Source organism: Cervus canadensis, chromosome 8 (assembly GCF_019320065.1).
Source record: "Cervus canadensis isolate Bull #8, Minnesota chromosome 8, ASM1932006v1, whole genome shotgun sequence".
Lineage (NCBI taxonomy): Eukaryota > Metazoa > Chordata > Mammalia > Artiodactyla > Cervidae > Cervus > Cervus canadensis.
The window spans coordinates 17,468,425-17,481,418 of NC_057393.1; the positions used below are offsets into that span (position 1 = coordinate 17,468,425).

General features: G+C 51.2%; 2 protein-coding genes across 6 annotated transcripts in view; one reads left to right on the top strand and one right to left on the bottom strand.

Annotated features, from left to right (window-relative positions):
* Positions 1–9,790, top strand: part of LOC122445932 (nebulin related anchoring protein) — a 75,324-nt gene extending 65,534 nt beyond the window's left edge. For 4 of the 5 annotated variants that reach the window (XM_043475493.1, XM_043475492.1, XM_043475494.1 and 1 more), the window contains 6 exons: positions 702–800; positions 2,053–2,157; positions 5,729–5,836; positions 7,581–7,892; positions 8,872–9,003; positions 9,544–9,790. In XM_043475493.1, coding sequence (XP_043331428.1) covers positions 702–800; positions 2,053–2,157; positions 5,729–5,836; positions 7,581–7,892; positions 8,872–9,003; positions 9,544–9,648 — 861 coding nt within the window. In that variant the 3' untranslated portion in view covers positions 9,649–9,790. The remainder of the gene's footprint in view (positions 1–701; positions 801–2,052; positions 2,158–5,728; positions 5,837–7,580; positions 7,893–8,871; positions 9,004–9,543) is intronic. The other variant, XM_043475496.1, reaches the window with a different exon arrangement.
* Positions 9,060–12,994, bottom strand: part of HABP2 (hyaluronan binding protein 2) — a 34,783-nt gene continuing 30,848 nt past the window's right edge. The window contains exons 12-13 of the mRNA XM_043475498.1: positions 12,661–12,806; positions 9,060–10,374 (exon numbers count right to left, since the gene is read on the bottom strand). Of these exons, the coding sequence (XP_043331433.1) occupies positions 10,210–10,374; positions 12,661–12,806 (311 nt within the window). The 3' untranslated portion in view covers positions 9,060–10,209. The remainder of the gene's footprint in view (positions 10,375–12,660; positions 12,807–12,994) is intronic.

The following is a 12,994-nucleotide window of genomic DNA, read 5'->3' on the forward strand; positions in this document are numbered from 1 at the left end:
GACTCCCGATATCTTTCTGGGGCTATTTGCAACCAAATCCCGAGACAGAACAGTTTTGGCTCCCAGTGAATTCACTTGCTGGGGAGTTAAAAGTCTTGTTCCAATCAGGCAGTGAAAGAGGGGTGATGCATTAGACGATGACCAACAAATGTATTATGTACAATTATGATCTAACCTGACCCATTATCTTCATGGAGGTGAGGAGAGGGTTTGCCACCCGTCTCCTGAGTCTACTCAGTTCAATGTCCTAGGCTTACCTGACTTCAGAGGGTGTTAAAAGTTGCCCAGAGATGGTTACCTTAACTGAACTCCCCACCATGTTGATGACCCAGAGATTCTTGCCCTGGGAACTCCTTGAAAGCATGGCACTGCCTTCCTTAATACCAGAACCTACTTGAATAGGGTCAGGGCAGGGCCGAATTAAGGCTGAATCCTTCCATCTAGTGAATTCCTTATCTTGTGATGAGCTTTGGCATTTTGCAGCCTTTCTTTTCAAGAATGTAAACACCTGTAAAATGGTCCATATCACAGAGGCAGCTTGAATCTCTTCTGTGTGCTGGTGAGGTGGCCACAAAGAAGAGAGATTTCTTTCCCAAGCGTGTCATTGGTACTTTTGGTACTGAGTAGGTAGGGTGATGCTGCACCCAGAAAAATGCATGGTGTTTGACTGTTTATTGAGAATCTTGGCCTTTCTCTTACAGACCAAATACCGTAAGAAACCAGACACCATCAAGTTTACTACAGTGGTTGACTCTCCAGACCTAGTTCATGCCAAGAACAGCTACATGCATTGCAATGAGGTGGGTGTTTTCTGCTCACTCATCCCAGGCTTAATAGTGGGTAATGCTTCACAGTGGTCAGTGCTTAAGATGTAAGGACAAACCTTCTGTCCCTTACCTGGGTGATCTTGGTCAGTTTTCTAATGTCTTCTAGTCATGGTTCCCTTATTTGAAAGAAAGATAAAGATAGCAACCATTTCATAAGATGGAGTGAATTAAATGAGGATGAAGTAAATAAAACTTCATGAAGCTTTTAGCAATTATTTAGAATATATAGTGAGTTCTCAGTAAATGTCCCTAGTTAAACTCTTAATCATCACATAGTAATACTAAATATTATTGATGGACATTACCAAACACTAGGTCATATATATCATACTTGTCCATAGATATAATGGAATTAAATCTTAACATAAGTCGATTAGAAAAAAAAAAGTAGCTATATAAAGAACGTCTTTCTACTTTTACTCTGTATAATTTAGCCCCATTTCCTGTCTCCTGTATTAATTTTGAAGAATAGGAAATTACATATTTTCTTCTCTGAAATCATCCAGGGATTGGATTTTTGCACACCGACAAAGCTGCCCCATGCTCACAGAGTCCACGTGCAGTACTGACCAGTTCGTGTTTGCAAAACACAAACTGAATTTGGGAAAGGGTTGGGATGTTAAATATTATATTTCCTCTTTAAAACTGGGTGAGACTCAACCACCTCCTAAAATTATTTGCAGTCCTTAGATCACTGCCCTAAAAATAGCCATTAAGAGAAAGCTTGAGTTCTAAAATTGTGTCTTCTTGGGACACAGGGTGGACTATGAAAACTTTAAATTTCTTAAGAGATATTAAGGCGTTTAAGGTTTTTTAGCTGCTATGTCTTTTTATTATTACTATTAATGTTTAGTAACAAAAGCATTGAGGCATTTTGTTACTAGTAAAAAGCTTGAGCAAATGCCTGATTGCCAAGATCCTCTGAAGTATCCACCCATCTTTTACTGTTTGTGAAACACAGGTACAGCGACCCAGGGTGATGGTTTGTGACCCTTTTGGAGCAAAACTTGATGAATATTTTAAATACTCAAAACCAGCTCCCCACCACCTGACCCTGGCCACTCGGGCACCTCCTTTCCCGGGTGGCATCTGGAGGGATGCTCTCCAAGTGCAGGATGGCTTCTGTACCCTGGGGTGGGAGGGGCAGGAAAGGGCATCAGCCCCCTCTTCACTTTTGACTGCAGCAAGTGTGGCTTCCCATTTACCGTGAGCCTTCTCCCTGCAGCGGCTGTACAGGTTGGGGGACGCTGAATCCCGACACAGGTACACGCTGGTGCCCGACCACCCCGATTTCACCAGAGCCCGCCTCAACGCCCTGCATCTGAGCGACGTAAGTGAACTGGCCGTTCATGTGGTGTGTGCCCATTTCTGTAATATGATCTGTGCCCAAATGGGATTTTTTTTTTTTTTTTTAAGAAAAAGAATTCCTAGGAAAGGAGCTGGGAACAGAAAGCACTGTAGACTGAGAGTAGGATAAATGGCATGTATAACTTTGAGCCACTTTTCTCGCTGGGCCTCAGTCCCCCCAGCTGCAAAATGGGGATGGAGCTGCGCTAGCCAACTCCTGTGGTCCTGCCAGCGCTAGCATCCCAGTGCTGGGTGTGGCTCCAAAGACCTCAGTCAGGTGCTGGGCTCCAGCCAGAGGAGCGGTGCCCTGGCCCCGCGGGTGTAGACACCTGCTCTGCTTGTTCCCCAGACTCCTCTCCTTAGCCATTCAGAGCCTTGTAAGTTTGGAGACCGAGTGGCGCTTTCTCTGCTTTCTGCCGGTTAGAAAGACGCTGCAATTGTAGTCCATGGGATCCCAACACAATCCGCTCCTTTGTGCCTGAGGCTGTGGCCCCCGACACGTCTATTCCCTTGGATGTGTGCCCTTTGCATGCATCTCCAAGATGCTGTTTCCTCAGCCCGGGCTTGTTGTTGGCAGGGGTCGGAGGCCCCTGGTCGTAATAGAATAGGCGGCCGCTCTGCCGGCAAAGCTGTGATCCTGGGATAACAGGTACCGAGGCGGCAGAATCAAAAGACGCTGTCAGATCAGAATAACACAGGCTGAGTGTGTCGGCCTGGGGCCGCGCGGGGCCTCCCAGAGTCCGGCCATTCTTCCCGCCCTGGCCCTGCCATTGTGTCCTGGGGCTCCGTGCAGATCAACAGCTGCTGCTGCTCACCCCAGAGGTAGCCGCCTCGCAGGGGTCGGCGAGAGGCGCCTTCTAGTTAGCGTGTGTATTAGTTTGTTGCGTTTGTAAAGCCCTGTGGGATCCCACGCGGTGAATGTGCCGGTGCTTTGTAAATATGAGTTATTATGACCATTTGATGCTTTTGAGGGATGCGCGGGCGATAATTTTAGAACAGCAGCTCTGGTGGGCTGACCTCCATCTGGGGAAGCGGGACCTCCCCCTCAGCGGAGCTCGGACAAAACATCCATCTCATTAATGCCTCAAGGATGGGGAAAGGCCAGGCCTCCATGTGAGGGACTCCTGGAGGCCCATCACCCTGGACGCTGGGATAGAAGTGCCCGTCCTGCGGGGACCCGACTTAAGGAGGACAGCCACCCTGGGCTGGTGGCAGAGGCATCCTTCCTTCGACAAGGGGAGCCAGTCTGCAGAGTCCCAGAGCTGAAATTAGCTGCCAGGGCACGCGGGTATGGAGGACTCACGAACCTCTTTTGAAAGAGCACTTCTTCGGGGGCGTGTAGGATACGCACAATTGGATCAAGTGCTCTGTGAGGAAGATGTGGAGGGAAAGTGACCTTCCTGGGCAAAGAAAGCCATTGAGATGTGTAAGGCAGCCGAAATAACTAAAAATCAAATGACTCTAATGTGTGAGGATGAGGGCAAAGCTGTGCCCACTGTGATAAAGAAGAGGAACGCCCAGGGTTCCAAATCAAAGAGCCTGCGGAATCTAAAGACTCCCAGTGGCAAGGCAAAAACCTCAACAGAATAAAAAAAAAAAAAACTCAGGGAGGAAGCGATGACAATCAAGCAAATAGTTTACAGGGAGAGGTGGGGTGGGGAGACGGGGAGCCAGCGCCTCAGGCAGAACCCCAATTTGGGCCTGCCCTTGAGTTGACTCCCATGTGGTGCAGTGGTAAAGAATCTGCCTGCCAATGCAGAAGACGTAAGAGACGGGAGCGGGTTCAATCCCTGGGTTGGGATGATCCCCTGGAGGAGGACATGGCACCCCACTCTAGTATTCTTGCCTGGAGAATCCCGTGGACAGAGGAGCCTGGTGGGCTCCAGTCCATGGGGTTGCAAAGAGGCAGACAGGACTGAGCACATGCACATACTTAGACTTGAGTTGACCCCCAGTTACAGAGACTCTGAGGCTGGGGTGCCTTGACACCAAAGCAGGGTGACCTTGGAGTTTGATGCTGTGAAAAGATTGGTGTCGTTTCCTGCCCCAGATCTGGTGGGGAATCTTCTTAGGAAGGCACTGACAGACCCCTTTCCAGGGGACGATAAGGGTTTTGACTCTCCTTCCTGGTCTAATACTTGTAGGACCCTCAAAACAAGGAAACGCGATGCTAGAGGGGCTGGTTGTCTGTCATGATCTGAATTCCGCCTCCCCTTCTACATACCTCTCAGTCCTGCCCGCTGAACTCAACAACGACCCAGGAAATCTAATCCTTTGGGCACTGTTTGTGATCTGCCAATGAGGCGATGACGTTAGCGATGATTAGTTCTGTATTTCTAGGTGCATCAACAGAGTAGGCATTTGGCTTCTGGTTTGTGATGTTGGGACTGGAAGAAGTGATGAAGGTAAAGGTGATGATGAGCAGCAGGACTTAACAATGAGCTCCACCATGTTTGGCTCAAGCTTTCCGTGGCCCGCTCTAGTCCCAGGCTCAGTTGTAGGGAGGCATGAGGGCACTCTGCTTTTTTCTCTGCCACTCTTCCTCCGCTTAATCCCCCCAATCCCCTGTAGAACAGAGTCTCAGCCTTGACCTCTATTTCCAAGTGACAAAAGTAAGGTTCTTAAGGGCCCCCTGACCTGCCGTGGCTCTGAGATGCGTGAGCGACCGAAACGGTCTGGGGCTGTCACTTTGTCATCTGCTGGCGATGCGCCTCGCCTGCTGTCTCCCTTCTCTGTGACAGAATAAAGGACAGCCTTCCGCTGGGATCTCCAGATGACTCCTTTCATGGAGCCATTCCCTTATCTTGAAAAAAAAAATATGAGCTACATGAAGGCACGGGCGGTTTTGATGCCTCCATAGGTGATGTGGGTCTACCTGAGGACTAAGAGGATGTGATTACAGACTCCCGGAGGGTGTGCAAGAACAACTTGAAAGGGGGAGAAATAAAAGAGGACGATGTGAAATGCAGGGGTCAGGAACTCGGTCAGGTTCCTGACAATCAATTTAATTCAGGTGAAGGCTCTCCTCTCGGTGCAGACACCAGGAGGGCATGGGGGCTGCAGCACGCTTCACAGGGATGCTGTGACGTGGCATCAAAGGTGGCCCAGGGTCCCCCAGGAAGTGAGTGGAGCCCGTGAACCTGAGGGTGCCAGGACCCAACGAACAGAACTGGCAGCGTGTGGGGAGAAACAGGGCTCTTTAACTTTGCATTCTGGCAGCTGGAAGCTGCAAACTTGAGGTGCTGGAGTGAAAGCAAAGACAGGGAGAAGGGGGACGGGGGAATATGGTACCCACAGGATGTAGCAAATCAGCCAGACCCCTGCGACCCACAAGAGCAGGGCCTGATGCTCAGGCTGGGGGTTTAGAGCCAAAGCCCTTCATAGCCAGAGCTGGGGAGGTCCTCAGGGTGGCCGTGGGGCCATGGGCTCTGCCATCTGGGCGCCAGAAAGACAGAGGGCACCTGTATAGGAATTACTCTCTCTGAGAACTAGCAGGCATGGAGGCACGGAGCTGCCCGCTTGTCCCTCACTCATTTCTTTGTTTCCCCAACTAGAAAGTCTACAGACACTCCTGGGAGCAGACCCGGGCTGGCGGCTACGACTTCAGGCTGGATGCCATCCCATTCCAGACGGCACGGGCATCGAGGGAGATCGCCAGTGATGTAAGACCTCACGTTCTCTCCCTGCCTCTGTCAACTGATAGGTTGCACTCTGGTTTTCCCAGTTCTCTTGAAAGGCAAACCACTGGGAACCAAAGCTGAAAAAGTATTTCAAGTGAAAGGAATAAAAGTTGGCCTTGTTTTCTAGCATCTCAGTCAGAAATTTGGAATTGGGAAAGGTTTTATTCCTACTTCCCCTCCTTCAAGAGAGCCATTCTTAAACATTGATGCATGTGGACAGAAACTAGAAATCAGTTAGCAGAGGACTGATTTGTTGACCTTCAATAAAGGGACTTCTTTTGAAAGCTGAAGTGCACTATGGGACAGAAAGAGATTGGGTTTCTCTCCTAGATTGACTTGAGTTCAGATCCTGCCTCAGTTGGTTAGGAATTGGCTCTGTGGTCTTGAGCAAGTTGTTTAAATCCTCTGAACTAAAATTTCTGCTTCTATGAAATAGAGATCTAATACTTGACTCTACTGATGACAGGATTGATGTAGAGAAAGTGAAAGTCACTCGGTCTGTCCAACTCTTTGCCACCCCATGAACTATCCAGTCCATGGAATTGTCCAGGCCAGAATACTGGAGTGGGTAGCCTATCCCTTTTCCAGGGGATCTTCCCAACCCAGGGATAGAACCGGGGTCTCATGCATTGCAGGTGGATTCTCTACCAGCTGAGCTACCAGGGAAGCCCAGGATTGATGTAGGAATGTAACCAAAATGGTTCACAGTGTCATGTACAGAGGAGGGGGACAAAACATGGTAGCTGATATTATTGAAGAGAAAGACATCACTAACTTGAGAGGAAGACATTACTAACTAGATACATGGTCATTCATGAACAACTTGTCATTGGTTCAAAGTGAAACAAGTATAGAAACCAAGCATTCAGCAACACTTTTAGCAATTAGATGTTCTGATCTCCAAGCCTGAGATGGGTGGATTCCTCTGGCTGAGCAGAATAGAGGCCGGTTTGGGTTTATCAAATGCACCTGGTACTTTTTACATACTAATCACAGGCTTCCCAGGTGGTGCTAGTGGTAAAGAACCCGAGTGCCAATGCAGGAGACATAAGAGATGCGGATCGATCCCTGGGTGGGGAAGATCCCCTGGAGGCGGGCATGACAACCCACTCCAGTATTTTTGCCTGGGGAATCCCATGGACAGAGGAGCCTGGCAGCTACAGTCCATGGGGTCACACAGAGTCAGACACGGCTGAGCAACTGAGCGCACATGCAGTCACAGGCAGAAGGACCACATACCGGACTTTGATGGATTGGAAATTTTAAAAAGCAAAACTAAGTGAATCAATCCCGTTTTTCACTATATATGGTTTCTCTGGATTGGGTCCCTGAAAGCTGGAAAGAATCAAAGGATGAGTGGCTACTGGTAGAATGGGTGCACTTCTTGGCTGTTGGATTGTTACCAAAGCAATACCGGCACCTACCACTGGGTGGACGTGAGCCTGTGCCGGACATGAAGCTCAGCCCCGTCTCGCTGAATCCTCTCAAGATCCTGTGGGGTGGAGGTTCACGCACCCATTTTATCAAGTGGTGAAACCAAAGCTCAGAGAGACCCAAGGCCACACAGCTAAAAGGAAACAGAGGGAAACCTGGATCCCAGGCCTACTTGAATCCAAAGCGGTACCCTTGACCCACTGTTGCACTTCCTGCTGAGAATCCTGAGGGCTGGCCCTGGAGGGAAGGGGGCACCTGTGACCCCCACCCCCCCCGCTCATCTTCCCTGCAGTTCCGGTACAAAGAGGCCTTCCTGCGGGACCGGGGCCTGCAGATTGGGTACCGCAGCATCCACGACGACCCGAGGATGAAGCATTTCCTCAGCGTCGGCAGACTCCAGAGTGACAACGAGTACAAGAAGGCCTTCGCCAAGAGTCGGTCCCAGTTCCACAGCCGCCCAGACCAGCCCGGCTTCCTCCAGGCCAAGAGGAGCCAGCAGCTGGCCAGCGACGTGCACTACAGGCAGCCCCTGCCCCAGCCCACCTGCGACCCGGAGCAGCTGGGCCTGAAACACGCGCAGAAGGCCCACCGGCTGCAGAGCGATGTGAGCTGCTCTCCCCCCCGCCCCCCAGGCCTAGGCCCTGCCTCTGGTTCCCTTCATCGGAGGTGTCCGTAATCCCACATCCCGTGTTACCCTCAGGGAGGAGCTGGGCTGAGATAGAACCTAGGAGACCTAACATGATAGAGCCAGAAGAGAGGACAAGAATCCCAGTGTAGCGAGCCCTTCCTGTGGGCCAGGCTCCGTGCCAGATGCTTTCCACATTGTGCCTCGAGGCTCTCACAACCAGCCGGTTTACAGATGGGGAACCGGAGGCTTTGAGCGGTGAAGTCACTGACTCAGGACCCCATGGCAATCAGTAGCAGGTCTGGGGTCTGAACCCCATATGGCTTAATGTGAGAGCCCAAGGTCTCGACTGCTGTGCCTTACTCTTTCCAGGGCTTTCCAGGTGGCGCTAGGGGTAAAGAACCCGCTTGCCTGTGCCAGAGATGTGAGAGACACGGGTTCGATCCCTGGGTCAGGAAGCTTCCCTGGAGAAGGGCGTGGCAACCCACTCGAGTATTCTTGCCTGGGAAATCCCATGGACAGAGAAGCCTGCTGGGCTACAGTCCGGCAAAGAGTCAGACACGACTGAAGCGACTTAGCACATACACACTCTTTCCAAGGGATCTTAGTAGTCAGCAGCCTGGGCCCTTTATCTCTGAGAGGCAACTGAAGCCCCTGAATGGGAAATGACTTCCTTAAGGTTACAGGGCAGGTCTAGATAGGAGCTCGGCCTTGAACCAGGTCTCTGAGCCTCCACCCCCCACTGCAGCCCCCTTGAGTAGAGAGATGCAGGGGACAGCGCTATGCTGGCCTGACTCCCCAGCACGGTGCATCCTCCGTGCCATGGAGCTCCTGTGTAAGACAGCTTGGCTCCCACATCCTGGTTTCACTAACAACATAGTCCCCAGGGCAGCCTTTCTAAGCCTCTCCACTCTATGCCCTGCTGACCTATTCCCCTTGCCTCCCTCGTTCTCCCAAGGTCAAGTACAAATCCGACTTGAACCTGACCAGAGGTATTGGCTGGACACCTCCTGGCTCCTACAAAGTGGAAATGGCTCGGCGGGCTGCAGAACTGGCCAACGCGAGGGGCCGGGGTCTCCGAGGGGCTTACGTAAGTAGCGGGCTGGCAGGCAAGGCCACGGCGGCGGGGAAAGGCGAACTCAATTGTTTCTTTTCAAACTTTATTTTTGGCCAAAGGTTAGCTGGCTCTAAAGACGCGTGCAATGCAGCTCAGGCAAGGCGCCTAATTTCATGGGTCTGAGATGACCAGGCAGATGACACCTGGGTTAAACTTCCTGCGGGGTTTTCTCTGAAGTCACAGCCATTAGCTCTTTGGAGGCCAGCGTGCTGGGGCTACATCAATCCTGGCCACGCGGGCCAGGCTGTGCCGACTGCTTGCTCGTTACATGCGCGGAAGGGGTCAGACCCGCACTATCTACCACAGTCTGGGTTTTGAACCCTACTTTGTTCAGAAGAAAGGTGCCCTTTCTAAATGAGAGATGGGCTTTGCTTCTTTCTGTGTCTTGCCTTGAGGTTCCTTTTTCTTGGGGAGGATGGAGGAGGGGGAAAGGAAGGAGAAGGTGAGCTTTTTAGACAGCTTGTCTTGTGGGAGCTTCCGCTTCACTCAGGGAGGTGTGTTTGGTTTCTGCAGGGGGTGCCGGAGGCTGTGGAGACCGGAGATGATCAGAGGGGGGTTGTAAACCCAGATGCCACCGAGATTCTGCACGTCAAAAGGAGGAGGGCTCCCCCATTCTGAGTGGGCGGCGTCCACCCTTGGTTCTTGGGAGAGAAGCTGGAGAGGAAATCTGCACGTCCAGTTGGAGCCAACTGTGAAAATGGCGCCCCTGCCCTAGTCCTCCTTTATTAAAATAACAACTCCCTGAAAAAGGGTGGAGAAAGTTGTGTTTTGGTCCTCATCTAACACCTAGCAGTGGGTGGCTCGCCCTGTTGTGCACCTTGAGTGTCTGAGGAATAAAGACGTAAAGGTGACCCCCACCAATGCTGAGCCGTCTGGAAGCTCACACTTGCCAATGTCCCAGGTGAAGGCAGGCTGTGAACACTGATTTTCTAGAAGCTACGATTGTTGGAAGGGAAGCAAACGTCACGCACTTCAGGTTGATTCTGTCATTTCTGGGTTTCCCAGGAGGGAGCCTGAGGAAGCGGGGGCCATGCTGGTCCCGGGTGCCCTGGGCTGGGCAGCAGTGGTCTCTGCTTAGAGCCTGGATACTCAGAGGCTCCAGGGCGCGTCCATTGCTGCCCACGGGGCCTCGCCTTGTCTGGGTGTTCACAGGACGGGCTGTGAGCCTCAGAAGACACCTCAGAAGCTAGCCTCCTTCTCCATGGTGGCTTTGATCCACGTTAGGAATTTGGTCACTTGGGTGTAGACCCCTGGCTTCTTCCCACACTCCAGGCCCCAGCTCACGATCCCGTAGATGTAGGAGGTGCCATCCTTCTCACAGGTCAGAGGGCCTCCAGAGTCGCCCTATGGGAAAAGATGCAGGAGTCCACTTTGTGGTTCAGTATACACTCAGAGACACCCCCACCTTCCATGAGGGGATGCTGGGGGGTGAGGGGTGGGACCATTGGCCAACCCTGGGGAAAGTGGCAACAAGGTTCTTCCTGTGCCTCATACGATGCAGTGCTCTGAAGGGAGAGAAGCAGATACCAACCTGCATCCTAAGTCAGAGAGGGCTTGGCAGGGAAGCCACCAGGCTGGGCCCAGGTCACACCCTGACTTCCTAACCCACCATGGCTCCATCATGCAGGTATTACTAAGGGGCTCTCGACTTCTCATTCCATCCTGGGATCTAACAGGGGCTGGAGGGATGCCCTGTTTGGACAGAGCACCTTCCAGGGCCCACAGGGCACACATTGGTCAGGAAGGATGGAGTTCAGAGGCAGCATGGCCATGATGTTCAGCATGGTCTGTGGAGCTGTCCATCTGCTGGCCTCTGGGGCCTCCATTTCTCACACTGTAAACCATAGGTGGCAACAGAACCCACCCAAGGGTTCTTGTGAGGACTAAGGCTTGTAAGGCTTATGGGACAGTGCGTGGTTCACGTTAAACCCCCAGTTAGAGTGGAGAGAAGGAGGATGGTGGGGAGGCAGGAATGAGAACGATAACTCACATACACACATGCACACATATCTGCTCCTGCTTATACACCTAGTAGGATATTTAATGAATTATTTCTTTCAATCTTAGCCACAATCTCCCAGTTTTATGGATACCCTAGTTCCATTTTCTAGATTAGACACCTGAGGTTGGCTAATTATTTGAGGGCAGCAGATTGAACATTTGTGTCCTCCCTGCCCTGCTCAAAATCCTGTGTTAAAGCCTAATGTTTTATTAGAAGGTGGGGCTTTGGGGAGGTAATTAGGTTGAGAGGGTGGGTACCATGTACAGGATTAGTGCCCTTGTTGAAACTTTGTGGCTCAGTCAGTACAGAGTTCACTTGCAATGCAGGAAACCCAGGTTTGATCCCTGGGTCAGGAAGATCCCCTGGAGAAGGAAATGGTAACCCACTCAGGTATTCTTGCTTGAGAAATCCCATGCACAGAAGAGCCTGGTGGGCTACAGTCCTTGGGGTCACAAAGAGTCGGACACAACAGAGCGACTAAGCACAAATGCAGAAGAGACATAGAGCTCTCTCTCTCTCTCTCTCTCTCTCTCTCTCTCTCTCTGCCACGTGAGGACACGATGAGAAGTTGGCAGTCAGAGAGGGTCCTCCCTGGAACCGTGCCGACACCCTGATCTTAGTCTTCCAGCCTCCAGGACTGTGAGAAATAAATGTCTGCTGTTTAGCCACCCAATCTGCAATCACTTATATAGAAGCCCAAGCTGACTAAGCCATTCAGTGACTGATAAAGTTCACAAAGTACAGGACAGAAGTAGGTTTCAAACCTTGGGCTGTCTTTTTAAAATCCTGCAATCTGTTTCCTTATCCATCTTCTAGGGACTCAGGGAAAATCCCTCCCATCTGCCCACACCCTTCCTTTAAGTAGGTAGATACCTATGGCTCCTTGGGAAAGGGCAGAGGGTCACAGGAAAGCCACAGACCCTGAGAGTGACCATGATTTCCCATCCCAAAGCAGGCTCGAGGTTGCAGATCATTGTTGAGTTCCTTTATAGGGAGGAACTCAGGTTTGAATGTGCCCACCTTGTCCCCCAAAGTCCTGTCTGGCGGTGGGTGTCAGGCAGGATCTAAATTGGCTCTGGTCACAGAGGAGCCACTCAGCCAATTAGTGTATTAGGGCTAAATTTCCTTCCCCCTTCACATACACACATTTAAATCCTAATGGTGACTCAGTATTGTGAATTCTCTGGCCCCTCATCTTTCTCTTTCTAACCACTGGTCTTTGCAAATGTCCCCTGCTTATTGGGATTTTCAGACAAGCTGCCCAGCGCTGAGGGCAGAAACACCCTCTTCACATTTTAACACAGAGGAACAACTTCTTGCTCTGCACTTTCCACCCAGGATCTGTGGACCAGATAATTTCTCTAAGCATCTGTACAATGGTGATAGTGACATCCTTCACCAGACTGGTCAGAATCAAATTCAACAACAGTGAGCAAAGTGACTGCTATGGTATTGATGCTGAGTCCTCCTGGTCTGGTGTGGATTCAGGTTTGCCAGAGGACAGATGTGCCCACCTTGACTGAATGGCAAGGAGGTCTCTAACCCCTCCTCACTGCCCGGGGCTCTAAGGCCCTCTGTTTCCCTGTGTAAGGCCTTGCTTTCTCCAAATGCCACGTGGAATCTCTGACCTGGCAGGAGTCTTGTCCAGGCTTCTGGAGGTTTCCTGCACAAATCATGCTGTCGTCGATCGAGTGGTCATAGAGGTGGCGGGAGTTGCACATCGTGTTGCTGATCAGCTTGACCTTGGCATCCAGGAGCTGGCGGGACCCTTCTCCTGATGGGCAGAGAAAAGACTTTGCCACTGTAGAGACCAGGGTGGAACCTGCCCCACCAGAAGTCAGCAGTGGTCAGAAGAGGGCCCCCAGCCCCAAGTTCAGGCTGTGGGAGTGTTTCTAGGAGATGGGGAGAGAAGCCTACTTAAAATGATCCTTGCTTTCCGTTATTGAGAACAAGATTGAAAGG